The sequence below is a fragment of the Pempheris klunzingeri genome, chromosome 5, assembly GCF_042242105.1.
Source record: "Pempheris klunzingeri isolate RE-2024b chromosome 5, fPemKlu1.hap1, whole genome shotgun sequence".
NCBI classification, from domain to species: Eukaryota; Metazoa; Chordata; class Actinopteri; order Acropomatiformes; family Pempheridae; genus Pempheris; species Pempheris klunzingeri.
This window is the reverse complement of record NC_092016.1, coordinates 5,350,285-5,375,592: the sequence shown is the minus strand read 5'-3', so window position 1 is coordinate 5,375,592 and position 25,308 is coordinate 5,350,285. Positions and strand designations below refer to the sequence as shown.

Here is a 25,308-nt window from a genome sequence, read left to right as displayed (position 1 = left end):
TTCAATTGTTTAGGAGTGTGTTTATGGGAATTTTTGACCATTCTTCCAGAAGCACATTTGTGAGGTCAGGCACACATGTTGGATGAGAAGGCCTGGCTCTCAGTCTCCGCTCTAATTCATCCCAAATGTGTTCTATTGGGTTGAGGTCAGGACTCTGTGCAGGCCAGTCAAGTTACTCCACACCAAACTCGCTCATCGATGTCTTTATGGACTTTGCTTCGTCACTCCAGAGAACACGTCTCCACTGCTCTACACCACTGCATCCAACGCTTTGCATTGCACTTGGTGATGTGAGGCTTGGATGCAGCTGCTCGGCCATGGAAACTCCTTCCATGAAGCTCTCTACGTACTGTTCTTGAGCTAATCTGAAGGCCACATGAAGTTTGGAGGTCTGCAGCTATTGACTGCAGAAAGTTGGCGATTTCTGTGCACTGTGCGCCTCAGCATCCGCTGACCCCGCTCTGTGATTTTACACGGCCTACCACTTCGTGGCCCAGTTGCTGTTGTTTCCACTTGCTTCCACTTTCTAATAATGTCACTTACAGTTGACCGTGGAATATCCAGCAGGGATGAAATTTCACGAACCATCTTATTGCAGAGGTGGCGTCCTATCACAGTACCACGCTTGAAGTCACTGAACTCTTCAGAATCACCCATTTTGCATCACAAATGTTTGCACATGGAGACTGCATGGCTGGGTGCTTGACTTTATACACCTGTGGCAAGGGCTCTGATTGAAACACCTGAATTCAATAAATAACAGGTGTGGAGTAGGATAGGAGGTGTATTCCCTCCAGGAAAGCACACATCAGAGGCAAATGTACACATGCATTAATATCAGTATTTTGTCTTGTAGTCATTTCTACCCTCAAATTAATTAATCTGTGCACAATGCCTCTCCAAATGCTGAGTATGAGTACTATACAGGCTGCTAACACCTTAATGGCATCCAGTTGAAGTGATGTGCCGCCGTCTGTGATTTTACTTGTGTGTACTTTTGTTGATTGGGCCTCCGTCAGTCATCGGAAGCCATTTTAATTGTCAGGTTTGCCACAATTGTGCTGAGGCAAAGTAGAAAGTGACACCAGCATTTGTCTGTGTTTGTTGAATAGCTCAAGGCTAACGTTACGCTTCACACGCACTGAAAAACCAAACCACCACCCAATGTAAATTAGACAAATATTTAATCTCAGTTAATAACAAGTACATACAATTTGCATATTTATTGTGTCGTAGCCACAGATTTAATCCCGGCTGTATTCTTTTCTCCATCAAGGGCACACAGACAGTAATTACTCCAAGGATGGGAGAGTGATCCTGCATTTCTAGGCTTCACTCATCTGTCTGAGGATTCAATCATGTATCCTTCGAGTCACGTCTTTTGCCTTGAAGCTAATCCTGTCCCTGACCTCAATTATTTCATTCCAACAATGAAGAAAACAATTCAAATACATGCAAACCATTCATTTAGAATACATTTGGACCCCGAGTAATTCAAACTCTTTGAGCATCATATACCCTCCAAGGAAATAGTAATTGACTCGACCATTTTCCCCTGAGAGGATATTCTGGTTGTTGAGTGATGGACAGACTCCCTTCGGCAGTGTGTGTTCCAACAGCGCAGGATACTGCAGGCTTACATTCCTGAAATTTATAAAGTTAATAGAGATAAAAGCGAACAGTCAATCAACAGAAGCTATAACCAAAACCAATCATTCAGTGTTCACAGGCACATTTTGCGTACTGAACACAGATACTGTGTGCGGTTTGTTGTCTGCTCACTGTGATGCACGGTTGCATGCCAAAGTAGAAATTATACACAAATGCCAAAGACATATTAGCATTTGCAGCTCTATAGCTTGCTCTGCCGGCTGGTTGGTCCAGTCGTTTCTGACAGTTTACAGATGGGACAACTCATCAACAGAAAAATCAGTGATGAAAATGATCTTACGTTGCAGCCCAAATTTTTTGTGGAAAATTGAAAGTGAAATAAAAGTCTCACACCCATGAAGCAGAAATTAAAGGCCCACATGCTATTAGTGTTAATATTTCAGTTTCATATTTCAGAGAGGATCATCCTCAAAAACCTCCGCCCCCTGGTGAGCCCACATCTGGATCCACTGCAGTTTGCCTACCAACCGAGCACTGGAGTGGATGATGCAGTCATCTACCTGCTTCACAGATCCCTGACTCATCTGGAGAACACCGGCAGCACTGTGAGGGTCATGTTCTTTGACTTCTCCAGTGCATTCAACACCATCCAGCCGTCACTGCTCAGGGTGAAGCTGGAAAGAGCGGGAGTGGACTGTCACCTGGCTGCATGGACAACGGACTACCTCACCAACAGGCCGCAGTACGTGAGGCTCCAGGACTGTGTGTCTGACATGGTGGTCTGCAGCACAGGGACCCCACAGGGGACAGTACTCTCCCCCTTCCTCTTCACCCTGTACACCTCGGACTTCAGCTACAACTCTGGGAGCTGTCACCTCCAGAAGTTCTCCGATGACACAGCCATCGTAGGGTGTGTGTCAGAGGGGGACGAACAGGAGAACCGGGAGGTCGTCTCCAGCTTCGTTGACTGGTGTGAGCTAAACCATCTTCAGCTCAACACCAGTAAAACAAAGGAGATGGTGATTGACTTCCGCAGGAAGACATCCCAGACTGCACCGGTGAACATCCAGGGACTGGACATTGAGAGGGTGGAGACCCTCAAATACCTGGGTGTTCACCTCAACAGGACTGGTCTCATAACATAGACGTCCTGTACAAGAAGGGCCAAAGTCGTCTCCACCTGCTGAGGAGACTGAGGTCCTTTGGAGTGTGCAGGACTCTGCTCAGGACTTTTTATGACTCTGTGGTGGCGTCTGCAGTCTTCTATGCAGTGGTCTGCTGAGGAGGAGGGAGCACGGAGAGGGACAGAAAGAGACTGAACAGACTGGTCAGGAGGGCCGCTTCTGTCCTGGACTGCTCCCTGGACTCCATAGAGGAGGTGTGTGAGAGGAGGACTCTAACAAAACTCAAGTCCATCATGGACAACCCCTCTCACCCCCTGCACGGGACTGTGGGGGCCCTCAGCAGCTCCTTCAGCAGCAGGCTGAGGCACCCACCCTGCAAGAAGGAACGCTACCGCAGGTCATTTCTCCCATCAGCCATCAGACTCTTTAACAGCAGCATCACTGGCTGATGTTAACACACTGTTTTTCCATTCATTTCACTCCACTCCTTGATATTCCTGTCCATACTTGTACATTTCACATTTTATTTTATGATACATAGTGTAAATATTCCATAGTGTAAATATTCCATAGTGTAAATATTTATTTATCATCACAACACATTTATTTTGCTATTGCTTTATTTTCCAATGTTGCTTTTATTCACTCTTTCTTGTTTGTTGTTGCTGCTGTAACTTGTAAATTTCCCCCTATGGGGGATCAATAAAAGAAGTCTAAGTTAGCGGCCAAATATGACTCCTCTCCCAACAGCAATGCTTGAAAGTCACAAAAAGATGCCTTTCATGGTTTAAGGATTCACAGGACACTGTACAAATGATCACTTTATTCACTATAAAAGCCTTAACAGACTTCCCACAATACCATGTGCCTAATATTGAATGTAGCAATTAACATACTATGTCCATGAAAAACAGCCTGAGATGATAACCACACAGTAGGTGTGTGTGACATCAAAAGCCCTTCAGCAGTATTCCCAGCATACAACACACTGCATGAAAGGCACATTATGACTGACAGTTTGACAGTTACACTCTGCTCCAGTTAAGCTGCCAGATCAGGCTCTGGCTCACTGCATAGTGTTGACAAGTTTTCCCTTTGATTCACTGTGATTCTTCACTTCCACACTGTCAAAACGTAATTATTTGAAATGTTTATGTTTGTTAAAAGCTCAAAGGCTGTATTCATATTGGCCGCTCCATCATTCCTCTTTGTCTCAGCGTGGAAGATTCCACTGTCACCAACAACTCAATGCATTTTTTCATCTTTTGTTGTATTTTACGTCATCTACCTGCAGCTTTTTCTACAGCTGTAAATGGGGCATGGTAAACACATTGTTACAAACAAAACCCTTTAATTTCCTGTGCAGTTCCTCAAACACTGCATCAGTGCAGGAAGACAAATAATGTCATGGGATAGATAGTTGCATTAGATGCAGAATATTTGTAAATGACATTACAATCTAAAATTTAATTGGCCAGAGGGACTAACGAAAGCATACTTTTGGAACATTGGATTTAAATTTGGAACTCAATTTGGGATAACAAATTGGATTGCCATCCGGTGAGGGGTTGCACGATGTGACTGTGCTATGAAATGCACTACAGTGTGTACAGGCACGTCCCTCACCACATTCTGCAGCAGACCCACTGGCTTTACTACGTTGCAAACAGACACATTAGAAGAGCGATAGGTTTTCATCTCACTTTATTATTTGTAAACCTAGACCCCCACCACCAAGGGCTATTGCTTAAAAAAAAAAAAAATCTTATCGTACAAAAAATCGCTCATCAAAATGAGGTTATACAGAAAATATTGCAAACTGAACGCTTCCTCTTTCAAAGCTGTACCCACTTTTTTGGGGCAGACATTTGATTGAATATTACATACATGTTAAGCACTGACATGGGCTATGCTGTTTAAAAGTGAAAATCTAATGTCCCTTTCACACATGCACTGCTACCCTGAACTTACCTAGACATTATCCAGAGGAGCTGTATGTGAGAACACAAAGAACCGCACGTCCACATTTCCAGTAGGTCAGAACGCATTTGACACGGACAATCTCCTGTTGTGTGCTACATGTGTGAAAGGGCAGCTCCGGACAATGTCCAGACCTGATTCTCCAGACATTTTCCGGAGCTCATATGAGAAAACACCTTAAGACATGTGTTAGGAGTGACAGTACACATATTGGAAATTGGTAGAGACAAAATAATGCACCATGAACTTAAAGAATACCGTCAGTGGTTAACAAAAACATCTACAGCATTTGCAGTGCATATAAAAATAAATAACACTGGATACAAGTACACTGTAAATATATGTACCTAGAATTTCAGGGCTTAACAAGGTCAATGCATAGCAAGGCTCCTTAGTACCACCACAGTGCTCCAGACTTACAGTAATCACTCTTCTTTTCTGTACTTTCACTATCAAGAATTGCACCGAGCAGAGTTGTTGTAATGAAACTAGTTATTGCACTGTAATGCGAAAACATGAACATCATGGGAGCTGTGAAGGAAGGAAGAACGGTTAGACCTAATTTGAGCGTGAACAAGCGTTTAGTTAACAATTTACCACGAATTAAACTTTCGTGCAATAACGGATGTGTGTTTTTTATAATCATTTTATTGGCCTCTTGCTTTTTCCAAGTGCTTGAAATCAGAATAAAGAACTGCTTAAACCATCAGACATCTTGAAAAGCAGCCAATTGGGCCCTGGGGTGTATAGTGGTGTAGGGACAGAAGAGAAGGACACAGGAGCCGGAGAGATTTGTCCATTTCTTTTCAAGTTTTAGATCACCCTCAGCAGTTTTAGTTTTTATTTTTGACTCAGAGTGATCAAAGCTGTAAATGTTGAGGAAAGTGAATACAAAGGGCTACTACAAAAACTTGATACTATATTTTAGTGCCAAAAAGCTAAAACAACATAATCACTGTGGAGCACGATGAAGCAAATCTGTTTTCTGCAAATGTGCTGTGAAAATTCTCTCTGTGAAGTGGGAGGAACTTTGGAAAATGGAGAACACATGATGAAGCCTGACGCTCCGGATGAGTGTTCGTCATTGTTGGCAGTCACATAAAACGGACGTTGCCCGGGTCAATGCGATGTGTATCGGGTAATTTACCAAGAAAAGCAGGAAAAACATTCATCCCTAATGTGGCTGTAGTGTGTTGAGGATGGGAGATAGGTGTGGAGAGGCGAGGGGGTAATGTGACAAAGGAAGTGAAATAATAGTCTTTAAATGGAATCACAATGAAATCTTGAGGTGAAGGCAGCTGTGAGCACACGGGCTGATGATATAGCAGCAGGAAGTGCGGAGTGAGATCAATAAAGATTAGAAGACGCTGCCGCAACAGAGCATAAGCTGGGTGTTGATGCAGTGTGGAGGGTTATTTTACTCTCTGTGTGGTTTGGGTTATTTTGAGGCTCAAATTGTGCAGATATTATCCTGCCTTGAGGAAATCTGGGGAACGCGTCATTTCCTCTAATTGTCCATGATACAATCATCCTGTTTTTAAAAACAATAACACACAGGAGTGAGTCACATCTTAGTGACAAAAAAATCCAGTGATAAACAATGACTACACATGGAAAAGCAGAACAAATATTTTTAGCTACTGCAGATCTACGATATGTCAAATCACATTCAGACGAAGCACACACACACTGGCATCTACATCTGCCATAAGTTTTCAATAGATTATCCCAAATTGGCCTTGTGCTTATTGTTACATGAGTTTTTATGTGCTGATCAACAAATCCCTTCTTTACATGATTAGTGTTAAAACAACAGGATCATGCAGAGAGGTCTGCAAACACGTGAATGAACCAAAATAATAAAATGAGAATTGATTAAGAATACATATCACTAAGGGGGGAAATTGCAGTCTTATCCAGGAGCACTGAAGAGCTCTATAAAAAGTAGTCCAGCTATAAATTACAACAATGTCAATCACCACTTAATATGCGCTCAATCTCCTCTAGTCTCTTCAAGGCAGCTGCCCTTTTTTTTTCTATATCGTTAATCTCTTTAGTGGACTTACCCTTAGTCCGCTTGTCAGACTGGCTGCTGTCCAAAGACTCTGATTGGTCCATGCCCACACCTCCGAGGCTTTCTGTAGAGGATTTCCGCACATTCTTCTCATGGCCAGACCCCTTTCCAACAGCATCAGCACCGCTCCCTTCCTCCTCTCCCTTAGCAACTTCCTCCACCCCCTCCTTAACTCTCTTCGGCTTTTCCCCCTTAGCCGACATGGTGGTTCCCTCTCCTGAAGTAAGCGGTTGCCCTGCTGCACTCATGGCAGCCATCTTACCTCGTACAATACTCAAGTGACGACGCACGTACTCCTCGTTTGGTGCCAGGGCCAGTGTTTCCTCCAGGCAGCGCTCAGCCCGTGGCAGGTCGCGCTCCTCAAAGTAGACTACGCACAAGTTGTGCTTGCCTTGCACATTAGTGGGGTCCATGTGCAAAATGCGCTCAAAGCATGCTTTGGCACCGTGTGTGTCTTTCTTGTGGTTCATGAGGATGTCACCCTTCAGGATTAGGCCCTTGATGTGCTCTGGGTGGTGGTGCAGCAGCTCGTCTAACACAGGCAGCGCGTCAATCTCACGTTTGGACTGAGAGTACAGCAATGCCAGGTTAAACAGGGCACTGCGGAAGCCGGCCTGCAGACCAATGGCTTTACGCATCCACTTCTCTGCTGCTGCATTTTCATTGGCATCCATGGCGAGCATGCCGAGGTTAAAGTAGCCGTTGGCATCGGCAGGCTCCTCCTCTACGTAGGTCAGGAAACGGCGGTTGGCCTCAGGCCAGAACTTTGGCTCACCTGCCACAGAAAGCAGAGGCCAAAATATGAGACATGATTATTTTTCTAATCCATTACTAATATAGTCCACAGATATTTAAAGTCTGGGTTATAGTTAATGTTAGGAATCAATGTTACACTTCAGTTAAGAGTTATTGTCAAAGCATACTTTTTAAGAACAGGGTCTGGTAATGCATTACTACCATCACATTAAAAAAACATATATATATAGATATACTCTTATAGAGAGGATACCATCAAAGTTAAAAAGTGGAATTTACTCATACAATATACAAACAGAAAAATCACAAAAAGTTAGCTATTTTCAAAAAAAACTTCAAACAGGCTGCCCCTGCAACTGCTAGAGACAACTGGTGTGATTAATGTCTGACGTATTGCAATGTCCTGTATCTGGCACGCTCTACCCAGGCGCCATCGTTCTCTTAACCACATGGAGTATTTTCAGTAGGTGAGAACGCCTTTGACACGGACAATCTCCTGTTGTATGCTACATGTGTGAAAGGGCAACTCTGGACATTTTTCAGAGCTAATATGAGAAAAAACCTTAAAGCATACTGTCAGTGGTTAACAAAAACATCTACAGCATTTGTAGTGTAAATGAAAATAAACATTGGATGCAGGTACACTGTAAATATAATATATGTACCTAGAATTTCAGGGCTTAGCAAGGTCAATGCATAGCAAGGCTTCTTAGTACAACCACAGTGCTCCACATGTACAGTAATCAGTCTTTTCTTTATTTCCACTATCAAGAATTGCACTGAGCAGAATTGTTGAAGTGAAACTAATAATTGCACGTTAATGCGAAAACATGAACACCATGGGAGCTGTGAAGGAAGGAAGAACAGCTCTACTTGTTTTGTGATGACCACGACTAATTTAATACTGCTGGCCTGCCTCACAGCTACAATCACAGGTCCACTCATGTTAAGTTAATCTGGGGCCCTGTTGAGGCGACGCCGTTGACCATTTGTGCAGTCACAAAAGTGTCATCTGCTGCTCGCAATCAGAGCAAAGAATTGTTTGATTCATCAGACTTCTTGGAAAGCAGCCAATCAGAAGCCGGGGTGTAAAGTGGTATAGCGATAAAGGATAAAAGCCTGAGGGCACAGGAGCAGGAGAGATTTGTTCATCTCAGTTGGTGTGAGTCGGTAAAATGAACAAACAATAGCGAGAATAAAATATTGTGTCATGCTTGGAGCTCTGCCCCCTTTCCCACCTGTGAGTACCCGGCAACCTGTTGCAGAAAATCAAAAATTGAAGATTGATGTGGGTTAGGGTTGTGTTGTGATGTGTTAGGGTTACACAGTTTGTAGTGCTGCAGCAAACTTTACTTGTCATCTGATAATCTGATGGACTAAACAAATAAAGAGCTACTGGTGAGTGGAATATCACAAGTACATCACATGCGTATCCAAATATAAAATCTCCAATTATACATACAATGCGGGTTTATGTCCATGCAATCAATGCTGAGGTTAAATGTCCCCTTAGAGGAAAAACTGGTCATGTCAGAACTCAAAGACTGCAACTGAAGAGTTGAAATCTGCAGAGTGGATGAAGCAGGCCGTTCGAGTTTGGCAAACATGGATAATGCCGCACGACATCATTTGTAAAGTGTTATGAATCATTGTAAGAGTAGCCATCATTTAAGAGGGTGGATCTAACCTGACAGATTGATGGAAAACACCTGTGCTGACACCATATCAAAAGCAGATGATATATATATCATCTGCTGGACTAAGTTTCCTTGGCTGCCCACAGCGTCTACGGTCCTCAACGTTCCCCGCTTCTTTGTGCTTCTTCAAAAGAGCTTGAACAGCACATCTTGAAAAGCCCGATCTGCTCTGAAATCTTTGCCTGGGAGGAACCGTGCCGATGCAGTATAACTACTACTTGTGTCTTGTTGCTGTGCTCAGTCTCGCCATGATAACCGGTGACATGAAACTGAGTTTGGCTTTTCCTCACCTAGTTTTAAGCCTCCAACACAGCTGTTTCTTTGAAAATGAAATTGATGATCTTTCGCACCTGTTTGGTATAATTGGCAACCCTACACCTGACGATGATCCTACAAAATCCCTGACTTTGTCCAACTGTACCGAGAAAAATGTATGCTGTTTAGAAGGCAAACGGTGGTCACACCAAATATTGATTTGATTTACATTTTTCTTCTGTTAACTCACAATGCATTTTGTAAATCGATAAAAAAAATAAAAAATAAAAAATAAATTGTATATTTTTGAAAGCAGTATTCAAAGCAGCATTTATTCACACCTGCCTACAAATTTTGCAAATAAATTCTTTATTTATTTTGAACTTGCATTAACCTGCAACAGGAATGTGCTGGTGATTTACAAAAAAAAAAAAAAAACCTAAACCTAACCTAAACCTCTGGTCAAACCTGCGGTGAATGCAACTGTTTATTTAACATTTTTATTGTCATAGAACTGATGAAGTGTGATCTGACAGTAACTTGGCCATGAACTGTGTAGGTGCACATAGGGTTCATTGCAACATTCCTGAGAATGTGGTTACACCCTAAAGGTAATATCAGGTTATTTCCTTTGTTCATACCAGTTTGTGTGAATAAGGCCTTAAATGAATGGCAGGTAATGCTTCCTGTTAGCAAGTGGAATCCTACTTTTATTTCAGCTGGACAATGATTGATTTAAACTAGAAATGTGACTAGATTCAACTATTCACTTTCTCATAGCTGACCTGGCAGAGCTCACTCACCAGACTCCTGCATGAGAAGTGCCGAGTTGAAGAGTGCCAGCTTGTGGCGTGGGTTGAGCTCCAGGGCGTGGTTGAAGTTTTTCAGGGCTTCCGATGGGTCCTTCATTTCAATGTTGACGATGGCAAGGTTGTACCACAGGTCAGCGTTGGTATGGTCAAGCTCCAGGGCTCGGAGGTAGGCATCCCGAGCTTCTGTGAGTTTGTTCATCTTCAGCAGCAGCTCTCCTCTGAGTCAAATCAAATTCAATACATTTAGAGCCCACAAATATAAATCAGAGTTCAAAGCGTGTTAATTGTATCTTCTAAATGACGAATGATTACACTAAAACCTGATAAATATTCGATTGAATTTGTGTTATGGCGCCCTTTACCGCAAAACTGGAATGCTGTAACTTAACCCTTCAGAGTCTGGGGTAAAACGGCGTTTTTTACCACTTTTCATTTTACCTTTGTGTTTCCCATTAAAACTGCTTAGCTTGCCTTTCTTTGTGTCTTTCTTTTCAGCACAACCTCACCTATGTGATTCTACAAGTATTTATTTATTTATTTTGACATAATATATGGACACACTGTATGTAAAAGTGCAAAAGAAACACAAAATCCGAGTAGGAACTAGTTGGATCTTTGGAGGAGCGGGGGTCTGCGTGGACACCTCCTCTCGTTCCTCTTCACGCGCAGCATCCACTTCATCCTCCGAAAGGAGTCTTCCTCAGAATCAGAACGTTCTTCCCCAGATTCAGCATCTTCTAACTCGTAGAAGAGCTGTAGTGCGCGACTTCGGCTCTTCATAAATTTAGTCTTAATAGGCCGATCGACAAAATTCAAACACTTGTAAAAAGTTTGAAGTGTCCGCTTTCCAACAGTCTTTGAATTGAGCACCTGCGTGCTTGTGTGACAGGTTTACGTTTTCAAACGTGCGACATGTGACTTTGACGCCGTGTGGCGGCCCTAGACTCCGAAGGGTTAATGAAGAATGTGGATTGATATGGATGGTGATAAATGACATCAGTGTTTGTCAGTTGCAGGTGATAATGTATATTAGTTTTAGCTATTATTAGAATTTGGATTTTATCCCCAAGGGACAATTTGAAGCCTAAAATAATGTAATGCAAATACGCGCTATCGTGTAACACTGTGTCTGTGGGGAAAGAATGAAGATAAAGAATGACTGACGGGTATGAAGTTACAAATCTTGCCTGCTGATGTAGGCTTGTTTGAAGTCTGGTCTCATGCTGATTGCTTGTCGGTAGAGCTGATCAGCCTCCTCCAGCCTTGATTCGTTGGCCCGGATCAGATTGGCGAGGTTTATGTAAACGTTCAGATGATTAGGGGCCACACGTGTTGCGTATTTCTTACCAGGAATAACCTAATGAGAGGTGAAGTCATTGGTTTAGTTACCTCTGAGCAATACAGTCAACATGTTTGATCACAAGGTTTCTAAACAAATTATTTCAAAACAGATACATTTTTCTGAGTTGTGTGTGGAGAAACAATTCAATGACAAGAGACAACATTATAATTACATTTTGGGGACGCTGACTCCATCTTGGCTCAATGTCCCAATAATCCATCATGTACATTTAAATCTCTAAACCTGACTATCATCGCTGTCATTCTAGATGCTGTCTTGATGGTGGTAGTGGCAGCTGGAAACAGCTGGATGCTGAAATCTGCTTCAGCAGCAAAATTGGTAAATGGACTGGAGAAAGCTGTGGCAAGTAAGAAAACAGTTTGCTATAAAGCTATTCAGATGAGTGGTGTGAACCAGGAAGGAGTCGTCTCTTCTGATTTAAAATATCTCTGTCTGTGGAAAATGTAAAATAATGAGATACCTGTGGCATGAGGGATTTGGCAACCAAGTAGGCATCTTCTGCCTCTTTAGACTTGTTAAGATTCTTGTAGGTTCTTCCAACATTCATGTGAGCACCAATATCATCTGCAGAAACATTGTAAGGGTAAGAAAGGCGACAGAAAAAAATTCAACAACAGCTTTTATCTCACCTGACCCTGTTTATTTTCACATAGTTTATGTTAACACGTACTCTCCCATTTTGCTTCTTCCATTCCATTTCACAAACAAGCTAGACTAATATTAAATTTAAATAATGAGATCTTGAACCTTGATGGTGTATTTAAAAGAAAAATGCTTTGCTCTGAGGAGCCTGGAAGCTAAATAAATCATTCTGGGAACCAGTAAGGCAAGTTGAGTATAGAAAGGGGTCAGTCTGGACAAACAGAACTGATGCTTGATGATTAACATAGCAGGAAATCCTCATCGGGTTAATGTGTTTATATCGTTAATCTTGGGGAAACACTCTTGGGTGGCGAACCAGCAAAATATCTTAGCCGATGACATGCTTCCTGAAAACTAAGCAAAAGGGAATTGCTGGGAGAGGACTGACTTATTCTAACTATACATTTCATGTATTGAAATTAAACAGACGTTTGGTATAACTTTGTCAGATGCCCTGAATTGGAAGTTAAGGGGATTTTTTGGACAAAGCTTAGTGTTACTATATAAGCATTTCAGTTTATTTCCAACAGTCATCCCTTTCATCACCTCTGAGGTCCCTGGACAACCGACTTATTCAGTTTTACTCATGTTGCAGAGAGTATCCTCTTACATGTTCAGTTGCTCCCCTTTTTGCACAGCCTTTATTTAATTTGTCTCTGGTTTTATGTCTTCCTTGGTTATTTTAACAATTCAGTCTTGTTTTAAAATTCTTGCCTTATCTCCACTTATTTTTGCTGCACTTGACACTTTTCCCGTTTATTTTCTTTCTGTTCCAGTGTGGATCTTAAGAAAACTAGCAAGTACATTAGCGGAAGCTATTAGTGATCCAATGAACAATAAACAATAGCCTTTGTTAACCTGTTTCAAGATTGTAGTCACTTTATCCACCAAGACTCACAAGGGATCAAAGCCTTAACTAACTGTAGAAACATTAAGAGAAACACTTATCAATACTATATACCAATTATGCAATCTAGAGGTGATTGGTGATTGCAGTGAGGACAATGTCCAGCGCTGTTGAAACATAATTTTATGTTTGTTTTTATTATTACAGCCGTTTGCTGCCTGTTCTCTGCTGCTGACTGGGGCGAACTACTGGACCATCTCCAAAAGTTTTTGCATCTTATTTATTATTTCGAACTATTTCAAAAGATTAACCAAATCTGTATTTTACAACAGGGCTGTTGTATTGCAATGTTTCTGTTAATTGGACCAGCCCCTGTATGATCACCACGGATCTTACAAAGAACTGGTTGGGCAGTTTTTCGAAAGATTCGACAAAAACATGCGACCGTTATTGGCACACTGTGTGTCTCCCACAGTATTCCTGTCAATTCAATTAAGAAATATTCTGACAAGTCCAGGCAAAGGTTTTTCATACCACAATGACATCATTTGATTTACCAATGTCACATTGCATAAAGCATTGCAATGTTTTGTTTTTCTTACCTGGCTGGACGCGAGTGGCCTGAAGAAAATACTGCAGTGCCTTCGCATAATTGTTTTGGTTCTCAAGAGCGTGACCGACATTATTCCACAACTTTGCATTGTTCTTGTTGACCTGAAGTAGCAGACAATTTAAAAAAACATGACAACAAACTTTTGTTTTGTACTACACTGATCCATTATTATCATTAAGAAAAATGAGCCATCTGTTAAGACAAATCTTTAATCGCCTTGTAATAAAAGGCCTAAATTAACAGTCTGATATTCAAAACAGCTAGGACACACTGCCAAGGTAGGGCAAGATACTGTGCCAACACTGGCTCAATGATCCTACCAGCTTACCTTCAGGGCAGAGGTGAACAGAGTATATTCTGACTCCCAGTCCCAGTTCCTGTTGAAAGTTTTCACTGCATGTGTAGTTAAAAGCACACCAATTATCAACCAGGAGATCTTCTTCAAGTGTCTACAAAGAAAAAATGAAAGGATCTCATATTATATCATTTTGGTAATGCAACAAACCAAAGAATTGCTCACATTTATTATTTCAGAGAACCTGATCATTTTAGGAGTGGTATAAGGGTGCACTGTGTTCTTTAAATGAGTAGCTATGACTTTGCACATATGTACTTGGGTCCGCACTTCATTTTGGAAAATTAAGGGCATAACTGTAGCCATTCAAACTCTGACTAACCTTTAACTTTGCAGAAACAGTTGCCTCCAGTGAAAAACACAACATAAACAATACAAGCAATAGAAATTGTGTGTTCTGTGATCCATGTTTCCCTGGGGCACAGATATTTGTTTTGATTGTTTTCTGATAAGGCTCAAGGAGTAGGCTTATTATATTGGTTTATTAAATATATAGCAGTAACATCAGGCACTCACCCCTTATTTGAGACAATCTTGAATCCATGTGCAACAAGAACGCAGAAGCCCATACTGGGCACATAAAGTACCCTCTCTGCCACAACGAAACCCACAGGGAAGAAGAGGTTGGACGCAGGAATAAAAGGCAGGACAATCAAAGACAAGGCCTAAAGAAGAAAGAGAATGAGTTTATATGAGCCAGTGAAGTTCTGCTTCAACTTAAACATCTGTGATCGACACTAATCCTTTCAGCCGTAGCAGAATCATTTCAAGACTTGTCTAAGATGAAGGTAATTCCAAAAATAGTTTTCATGCTGTTAACAAGCTAACAACTGCGTTTATAAAGTAGAACAGAAATGGTCGTTTTACAGCCGGGATGATCGACAGACAGTTAATCAGTAAGATGTTAAGTAACTTTTGGGCAAAAATGTCATTCATTTGTTGTCAAATGTGGCTATTTGTTTGTCCTCTAGGATAAAAAATGGAATCCGGCCTGAAAAAACACTGGTAAATAAAGCAGGTTTTGGACTGCTGGTCGGACAAAATAAGCAATACACATTTGTTAAGTTAGGCTGTAAGGAATTATATGTACACTTTTTTCATCTTAGTCTAAAATTTTATTGACTAAACAATCAAATCATGAAAATAATTGTTAGTTGTAACCCGAGTGTACAGCCAGCAGCCACAATAGGTATGAAAAGGCGCTTCACTGTCCTCAGTGGACAACACACAGCTGCCATCTGTTGCAGTGAAGCCAAGTAGGTTGATGTGGTATGAAAATGTTATGCATCATATTCCAAAATGCTCTTAGCAAACTCAAGTAAACACTGCAAAGGTCATAATTCAGTTTATTTTGTGTTGATTTGTAGTCCCCTTTTCTAAATTGCAGCTAAGAGCAATACTGTGAGGAAGTTTACTGACCTTCAAGTAAGTAAGAGAGCCATGGGCCTGTTGCACAACACATGCTAATTAGTTTCTGTGTGCCACACACACTCATTCATTCCTTCAACGCTCAAGCAAGAGCTTGTGTTTTCTCTCTCTTCATTTGTGCTGGCTGATATTGCCTATTTTGCTTTTGTTTTTACTTGGGCTGTTGAATGTGAAAATATTACTTGATTTGTGACTTGAATGATAAAGCTGGTAAGTATGTTCTGCAGTCTTGGTCAATGGTCAATTTTAAATTGGCTAAATTATCGAATTTTAGAAGTTATCTGCAGTTTATGTAAACCAATGGATATGAGCTGGTGAACATGAGTAACCACTTAAGTTGATGCCATTGGTAAAGCCAGTTTCTTGTCCTCATTTGGCATGATGATTTTTTAAGGATAAAAACACAAAAGGAGTTCTTTCATTCCTCAACTATTTACAACCAATGAAGCTATTCAACCCAATCTTAGTAATTCAAAGTGATTATACCCATGTTAGTAATGGAGGAGAAAAAGGACCTACCATGTGAAAGTTCTTGACAATAAAAAGAATAAAAAGATTGGAAGCTCCTTGTTTGCTCATTCACTATGAAGGACTACATTTATGATTAGCTTTACTGAACAGACAAACCTAAAAATGCGTTTTAATGAGCTTTTGTTTATCCAATACATTAAAATCTCACTTTCTGCAAACAATGTGCTTCTGGTTGCATGTATTATGGGTTATGCTCTGCGACTTTGACACAAGTGATTTAATCTAGCAAGGCTGCTGTTGCACCTTGAGTTGATGGTGGGCAGAGATATGCGCTCAACTCCAGAAACAACAACATTTTGTTGGCCATGTGTCATCCTCTGTTACATAGTTTTGTTTTATAATAACATCCTACAAGGATTCAGTCACAACTACACCTATACTAACTAATGTAGCAGTCTGACCTCTGAGCCTAATGGGCTATATGTAAATTGTGACAACACATATTATGTCAAAGTGTATTTTAGCGATCTGACCAAACTTCACCACTCACCATGATGACAGTCTTAGAAGAGCTGTGCTTGTAACGCAGGCTGTAGTAAGCTAGCAGGCCCAGAAATGTGTAGAACACCAGGGTGGCCAGGTTACGGAGGTCTAGGAGTGATTCCACCAGAGGGATGGTGCCCATAGTCCAGTCACAGCAGAGCTCAGAGGGATTCAGCAGAAGCCATGCATTCACAGGAAGTAGGTAGTTGAAAGTCAGCTGTCTAGTGGGCGTGGGACTGACTGCTGCTGGGTTGTCAAATCTACGAGAGAGGACACAAAAGAAAGGTTAACATGACCAATAAAAGCACGAGTGGATAGAGGCGGAAAGGGTTAAAAATGTGCATAATATTGTATTCTGGCAAAACAGCAGAGAAATCAGAGACAATAAAAGAATTTGATGTTAAATAAAAGAAAATCTGGAGTTGGACCTAAACTTGAGACAATTTGCTCCCTTTTCCGCTTGGCGCTCTTCCCTGGGCAGCTCTGATCTCGTTCAGTACCTAGGGAGCAATGACGCAGCCTCTCTCTGTTTTTCTACACGTTCCTGCTGACCAGTTTAGGAAAACTATTTTTCTGGGGCCATACCTAAGAATGTGTTATGGCAAGATGACAACTTGACTTCGTGGTTTGTGATCTATGTTAGTATATCCTGTTTTATTTTACAGCATAAACAATGAGCAGTATTTGGATCTCATCTACTGTATCTACGTAGGCCTATAAAAACTGTATCCAATACTACAAACTAAACTATATACAACACACATCTACATCTAAATCTCTATATCCATCCCTCAGTAAATACATTGTAAATAAGCAACAGTGAGGAGAGACAACAAACAACTGCATGTAACGTAGAGTTTTTATATTGTATATTTATGTTCACCTACAGTGGGACAGAATGATGCATATAACTGTTACGAAGGTACAGGATACCCTCAAACTATCCGTCATCACGGTGGGCCCCCAAAGGTCCCCATAACAACCATAATCCCAACATCAGCACTTGGGGTTGCCTTTATATAAAAAAAAAAACAAAAAAAAACCCTAGTAAAAGCCATCTAAAATGCAGGAATATGAGTGTGCTAAGCAAATTAAATGTATTAAACAAAATTACATTTTGAGTTGACAGACTTGCCATCCTTTGATCGTATTACTGGAACAGCAAAATCCTGCAGTCACAGAGAACATGTTTTGTCTTTGTAGCTACTAGTGACATACCCACATCCTTAACTTGTGATCTCTCCTTTGGTGTTTGAAGTAAACACCTTCGCCTCAACTCCTCTGGTACAGCAAGTAGTCCGAACTTGTTTTACAGGACCATTTCTTAGGAAACTAATCACAACTGGAATGGCGATAATGTAAATATACAATATTGTTATGGCTTGAACACAGAAATTCTGTCAGACAATCTGGAGCCATCTTTGGGATTTGCAGATTAGCAGATGTAGGCTAATTGTCTGGAATTTTATCTTCACCAATCAAATGCCATTAGGATGAGCCTGTGTGGAGTCCTGGAGACAATTTCAAAAAAAATACGCTAGACTCAATAAAACACTTAATCCAATAGAACTCTTAGCATTTGGCCACTGACAGTGTTCTCACTGGTTATGCAGTTAATCTAAATACCAAATTTCACCTTCTGAACTATTATCTACAGCAGCTATGTCTCCACACCAGCAGATATCTGTGTCTGTATCTAGTTCGGGTTGAGCTTTAAATAATAATAATGTCTAGATTGTCCTTTGAATAGGACAAAGACATTTTTTACATTTGCCACAAATTTTTCAGGCAAATTTTTCGCAACTGCTCACAGTTCAGTGAGTTAATAGATAAATGCATTTCATATTTAGTCTCGGTCCTTTGAATTACTACCTACAGTACAAGTAGTCTATCAATAAATCAAAAGAATAATTACTAGAATACTATATTAAAGAGATATAACTAGTTTATGGCTGTGATTAGTATTCAGATTAATCATACCTAATGCAAGCACTTTTCAAAAGACTCTATAGCTGGTCTTCAGTGTGAATCTAGTCACTCCTGCATGTTGAACTCTTTGAGGGTGCACACACAGCACACATGTCTTATGACATGCAGGGCCTGTGCGGAGGTCCAGAGGAGGGTTGCACTGAGGTCTATCGTGAGCAGAGGCGTCATAAACGAGTGGAGATCCTGTGTTCTTCACAAGCATGTATCATTTTTATCACAAGACTCCTCTGCAGTAATAACAGTAGTCTTGCTGCGGACTCCAATAGCAGCTCCAATGTATATTTGCCTTATGGGGGTATCAGCATGCATCCAGGGGGCACAGTATCTATCTAGGACACTCAGAACTTAGTGGAAAGCATTTGAGGACCAAAAAGCTGGAAAACACACCAGCTTTTCTCTTTTTAAATTCACTATCATGTAAGAGGATTAAAGGGAATATTTTTAGTTGTTTTCGGGTTTGAACTCCTTTGAACTTGGAACAACTGGTTGAATTTGAGGTCAAGGAATTAAAGCTACACTGAATAAGAACAACTACAATGCAAAGGTATGCAAGTATAATTCATTTTCATGCCGAGCTCTATACACTAGAAAATAAACGTGGGCCTGTTAGTCACATCCGTCAGCTGTAGGAGGTCGGAAGCTATGGGAAGATTTTGTACTTTGATCAAATAAATAGACATTATGTAAACTATTACATAATCTGAAATGAAGAACCAGACTAGTATAATGTGTTTATATAATCCTGCAAGCCATTTGCATTCAAATCATGAGTTTGACTGTATTCCAACGCCCCTTAGGTATCTACAAATGTCTTTTCTTTTTGTGCAGATGAGATACAGCAGCTGTAGAGCTACACTCTTTAAAAACTGGCCCAACTCAAATATTTAACTATAATGCACTACACACTCATGAATTTTCCTCAAAACAATCCTGTTATGTCACTTGAAGTAATAACAAATTACTGTGAAAAATACGCTTTTAGTATATTTCATTTGCAAAATCAATTCCTGAAACACTAATAAAAATCCATTTAGTTTACAAACAGGGAACAACAGAAATGAAATTTAAGCAGCATTTTGTTGCCAATGGGATAACGCTGTGTAGCTTTGTACCTGGTGAAGACTGGAAGCTGGGATTGGATGACTTGGACCCTGATGATGACAAGCAACAGGGTGCTGATGACGAGGACAATGAGCTTCAGCAGAGTTTGCAAGACAGCATATGGGAATCCGTCTTTACCCTGCAGGACTTGCCGCAGTGTGTCCAACAGCATGGGCAAGGTAAACTGAGAATAGCGACAGGAGAAAGAACAGAGGGATGGGACACTTCAACATTATGGTGTATGGTATGATGTTTTAAGATAGATTTATAGTTTTAAATTCCACTTGTAAAAACATTATATTTGAATAACTGTTCCATTGTGGTTTAAGTTTTGGATGTAAAACATTTTTAAATCAATTTTGCCTCCCAATTTAGGCTTGTTATTGCTCTAGATATGATCATCCATCTGCTTGTTAGGACTACTTTTTTTTTTTTTATCTTAGGCTTAAGGCAAACTTAGCAAAAGTAAAAAGCCAACCATGCTTTGTTATTGCAGCTGTGATCAATAGGAAAAAAGAGTGACCGGATTTTGGAGCCTTACCCCTTGCGCAACAAACACTTCATGGACACAGCAGATGCCGACGACAGTGATTCCCTGCTCTTTACACAGTGTTGCTGCAGCCACTAGAACAACTGTCAGAGCAATGGGTGCCCAAACTGAAAAAAGAAGAAAGAATATACATAAATATCAGACAAGCTATGCAAGTGACACTTAGGTGGCCATCTATTACTGGTAAAATACTACCTTCACTAGACGAGTGTAAAAAGCCATTACAAGGGGAGAGGCATTATCTCTTGTGTTTGCTCTTGTTGGCAGGGTGTATGTTGTTAATTACAGGACATTACAAGGAAATGGAAGTTATATGGATATATCTGTTGCACTATTTGACAGTTGTTCAAGTTTAAGTAGACATCATTATGAAAACTTGTCCACATTTTTGTCAGCCAATCAACATCAATATGTTGATAATAAACTTTGAAATGTTTAACTTGCCAAAAAAGCTTTGAGTGCCATTAGTTGAATTGACTGTTTTAGTCTCTGTGAGACAAGGGAAGGAAGAACGGGTTTAGCCTTCGGGTCTATCAAAGATTCAGCCTCTGAATTGGGACACAGCTTAAAAGATCTGCCAAGAGCCTGAGGAAACAGTGTTAACAGACACTTGGCATGTGATTCCAACACAACAACCTGTACACAAATACAATCCATGCCAAAAAAAACCACATAGTGCTTTAGTGTTTACAGGCTGAAACTAGAGCGTGATGGTTATGTCAGCATGGCTATTATTGGTTGATTTTCACTTATCATAAATATGACCGATAAGCAATAAGAAATTGCCGTACAGAAATGCAAAAGATATTCTTTAGTAACAGTACACAGTTAACAGTACATAGTTTATACTGGACCAGACCTCACTTTAAGTGGCCTGCGAGAGCATGAAAAGAATATAATTTGCACAATATAATTCTATTCTACATTACAGAAGTATGGTGTCCATAAACCACATGTCCCAGAATGCATCCCAATTTTGTTATCTACGCACTGAAGGTGTCTAGCCATTAGACGTTAGCATACGTGACATAGTATCTCAACATAACTGCCTTGCTGAGTGGGTGTAGCTAATGACATGAATAGTACCAGCCTAGCAAAGTGTCCAACAAAAGAAAAGTTGATGCAGACGGATGGCAACATAATGAGAGATGGGAAAGCAGATACATGTTCATGCTTACTGGAGACAAGCCAGTATGTCTTCTTTGTAATGAGGCAGTGGCTGTGCCAAAGGGATGGCGCCACATTGATACCAAAGATAGAACCAAATAAAGTAGCCTTAACCACCAAGACAGGCGACAAAAACTCTGACAATTAAGGGGCAACCTACGTTCTCAACAGAATATATCCACAAAAGTTAAAGCAAGAAACATGCAGTAATGAAAGCCACATTTATTGTGCCTGAAGAAATCACTCAGTCGTCTGTGGTGTTCAGAGGGTGCATTTTTGAATCAATGCTGACAGTATGTTACGTGTGCTATGACATTTCTAACAAAGTCAGATTGTCAAGAAACATTAACCAGACCAAATCAGGGAGGTAGTGGGAGAACTGATGACACAGCTGACTGTAGAAGCGAGAAATTACTTGGGGTTTTCATCAGCTGTTGATGAAAACACTGACATCACTGAAACAGGCCTTTTTGTAAGAGGAGCGGAGGTGGAGTCATCTGTCAGTAAGGAGCTCCTGGATTTGACATCCATGCAACCTTGGGACCTTGGGATAACATCATACCGATGGTGCATCTGGAATGTGTTGTGAGAGAACTGGCTCGTTTGGACAAGTGAAAGAGAAAATGTGAAAAAGAAACAGTCCCACACCCTTGACTTCTTACTCTTGCACAACCCATCAAGAAGCTCTATGCAGCAAGACCATCACAAAAAAGCTTCACTCAGGCACACGGCTTAAATTGCCATTGGTTCCAATGTTTTTTGAAAGAGGTGGGCATGGAACATGGAGATGTGGCACACCATTCAGATACACAGTGGGGGGTCAGAGAGAAGTCATCGAGTCATTTTTTGAGCTTTGGTAAGAAATTACCCTTTTCATGCAGAGTAAGGGAAAACCCATGCCTGAACTGTCAGAACTGCCCAACTGAAGGAGGCTGTAGGGCTGCAAATATGTCATAAAGAGGATGAACAACACAATCGCAGCTTTCCAGCAGAACCTCAGTCCCAGGTGCTTTCTGATTTGCTCAATTGACTACAAAATGTACCTGCTGATTAGTGTATTTGATCGCCCTTCTCTGACTTCAAAGCACAACACTTAAGTGTTGTCGTCTTTGCAAATCCCGTCACCACTGCCGTCAATGGTGCGCCACATCACCTTCAAATGGAGTTAATAGAACTGCAGTGCAACAGTTGACTGAGTTCCAGGATGCTGCAGTCAGGGACTTTCACTGTCTCCTCCGCCCTGCTCTGATGCCAGAGCTTCGGCTTCAAGCTGCCAGTGTCAAACCACGTTAAGCTACCCGTGTGAAGAGATGCTTTCAATCAGGAATCTGAACAAGATCAATCACAGAACACTCACCAGCGATGGCAACCTCCACACTGTTTTACTAAGTGTTACCGCACAAGACCTAAACCTGACATTGACGGACTGACCTAAAGGAAACATTGACAGTCATCTGGCCAGAAAACACATACACAAGCATTTTAAGAACCTTTGACTATACAATATTATTAAATTGCTCGAGATAGGTATAAGCAGGGGTTAAATAAGGATTGGTTATGTGGGGCAAAGTGTTTCGCGTCACTACTTTCAGCACCGTGGACAGCGCCGGTAAAAAAAAAAATAAAACTAAAAAGCCCAAACTTTTCTATGGATGTCAGTTTTTGAGCAACAACAAAGGACAAAATGTGGACTACAAAAGACTAGGTAAGGCTTGTTTTTAGCCTAGCTGATTGCACTGTGATTCCAAACTGAAGAGACTGGTTGGTTAAAAGAAGTAACATGTCAGCAGTAAATAAAGGTATAAAACAATCAATACGATAAAGTGTTATTGACCATGAGAGGTCATTCAGCATTAAACGTGCACAAAAAAGGCTGATGGGGCGAGTAGTATTCCTGATTAGCTGCTGACAGATACACATACACACAACCAAACGCATGATCATGAAATTAAAATTAAAGGACACTGATACGTTGTAGCATAGAAATTTAGACACACACACACACACAGTGACACCGATCCCTACCCTCTGACTGTGTGGCCTACAGGGCTGTAGTCAACCAAATCCATAACTTAAATGGATAAATCTTCCTACTCATAAATAAAAAAATGAACTGAATTGTTTTAATGTCATCCTGGAAAATTGTGGCCTGGAGCTTCTTAATGCTAAAAGTTTTCTTCCATGCCTGGTGTCCAGCCCTTCCTGTTGTCAACAAACATGTGATTGAGGGCAGCTACCAATGAAAGGACTGCAACATTGCCAAAAACTTTGCATGTCACTGAATCACTCGTGACCTACAGTCACTAGTGGGAATTTGGGGTTTGGTTTCTTTCTTGTTTTGAATGTTTGCAACATTGTCTTAAGTAGGCACACTTACATGACATGAAACCAGTACATATTCCAAAAGGGACCTAAAGAGGTGAGACAAGAGGTGAGGTACAATAGACTTACCAATGGAGTGGTCTGCACCAGTTGATCTTGTGTAGGCCAGGAAAGCAGCCAGGAGGAAGATTGATGACAGAAGTTCAGCTCTGCCAACCACACCTGTGACCTGATGATAAAAGGAGGCAGCAGTCAGTACTGCAGCCCATCCATACAGCTTTGTATTTATCATTTATGTATTCTAAGTCTCACTGAAGTGCAGATACAACGGTAAATTAATTGGTGTCTCAAACACGGAAGTGCATAGAACAAAACATAGTGGCGACTAACAGCGGCACTGGAGACTTGCTCTTAAGCTGCTTCCTTTCCTCCTCTCTGGTGGATTACCAGAAAGTTAGCGATAGCTTTGGCGAGAACTCCGTCCTGCTACCATGAGCTGGTACAGACTTATCAACAAACGTCCCAGCTGGTGTGTCGCTTTGCATTGCTGAGAGCTCAGCGAGCACGCCGTGAGCGCATCAAGGGAGTGCAGTGTTTGTGTGTGGTCGGAGTGAGGGGACTCTCTGTGGTAGCTCATTTTTTTAATGTGACCGATGTTACCATTTTGCCGATGATTATAGCATAAATTGAGGGAAAAAATCTATTGTAAATCTACATTTTAAAGCAATTACTTCTTAAAAGATTTCTTAAAAATTCATCCCAGGGAGGAGCATGCTCCTAGAACCCACAAGGGGATCTTTGTCAACCTTTTCACCCCTGATGAGTTTGCATGCCTGAAATTGAAACACTACTTTCCTGATAAGAAAATAATGAATGAATGCCATGCTACATGCCATGGGCTCTCAGGTGTCAGCAGGTGTCAGCAACATCCCTCCCACAGGGTCAACAACCACCACCATCCTAACAAATCCTAAAACCAGTGAAAAACTTTCAGTAAGAGAAATTTAGTAAAAGATCCCACAATATGGCATTCCTGATATATCCGAAGTTAAGAAATATAGAGAAATGTTCTGTTCTAATCCAATTTAGAACATAATACACATGTCAAGAATTGGCAGTAACAGAGTCCACATGTTTAAGGCTTTGAATCCAGCTGTGTAAACAGGTCTATTCGGCTATTTGGCAGATGGCAAGCAGATATACATCCCTGTAAAGCAGCCTCCCTGACAGCATCGTCTATCATTTGTGTAAATGATGACTGCCCTCATGTGGAAGAAACAACATTCTCACTTCTGTCATAACCAAGGAGCTGAGTTCTTGGAAACAGACACACTAAAACCACATGAAGTCCACAACGGGTTCTACAAACCCATTACATAAAGAGTCTATTATAATCAGTGTGTATCCCTTACAAACACACTAAGGATTACAAAAGGGTTATAACTTCATAGAGAATGGTGTAAACCTGTAGATTCCAACAAGGCCCATGCATTGTTTTCTGACTAACCTACTAATTGTCAATTGGTGGAAGAAGAAATAACCCATTTAGCTGCAGCCAGCAACCAGTATGTATCACTTTGTCCTTTGATTGGTCAATCTAAAAAAAAA

At 41.0% G+C, this 25,308-nt stretch overlaps 1 protein-coding gene across 3 annotated transcripts in view; it reads right to left on the bottom strand.

Moving 5' to 3' along the window:
- Window positions 1–1,167: 1,167 nt before the first annotated feature.
- tmtc3 (transmembrane O-mannosyltransferase targeting cadherins 3) overlaps window positions 1,168–25,308 on the bottom strand; it is a 28,308-nt gene continuing 4,167 nt past the window's right edge. Inside the window, exons 4-15 of one of the 3 annotated variants that reach the window (XM_070830997.1) lie at window positions 23,830–23,929; window positions 20,203–20,318; window positions 19,673–19,845; window positions 16,579–16,831; window positions 14,646–14,794; window positions 14,103–14,223; window positions 13,764–13,875; window positions 12,133–12,236; window positions 11,497–11,666; window positions 10,301–10,527; window positions 6,782–7,564; window positions 1,168–1,644 (exon numbers count right to left, since the gene is read on the bottom strand). In XM_070830997.1, coding sequence (XP_070687098.1) covers window positions 1,637–1,644; window positions 6,782–7,564; window positions 10,301–10,527; window positions 11,497–11,666; window positions 12,133–12,236; window positions 13,764–13,875; window positions 14,103–14,223; window positions 14,646–14,794; window positions 16,579–16,831; window positions 19,673–19,845; window positions 20,203–20,318; window positions 23,830–23,929 — 2,316 coding nt within the window. In that variant the 3' untranslated portion in view covers window positions 1,168–1,636. Of the gene's footprint in view, window positions 1,645–4,423; window positions 7,565–10,300; window positions 10,528–11,496; window positions 11,667–12,132; window positions 12,237–13,763; window positions 13,876–14,102; window positions 14,224–14,645; window positions 14,795–16,578; window positions 16,832–19,672; window positions 19,846–20,202; window positions 20,319–23,829; window positions 23,930–25,308 lie in introns of those variants that run through there. The other 2 variants (XM_070830998.1, XM_070830996.1) reach the window with 2 other exon arrangements.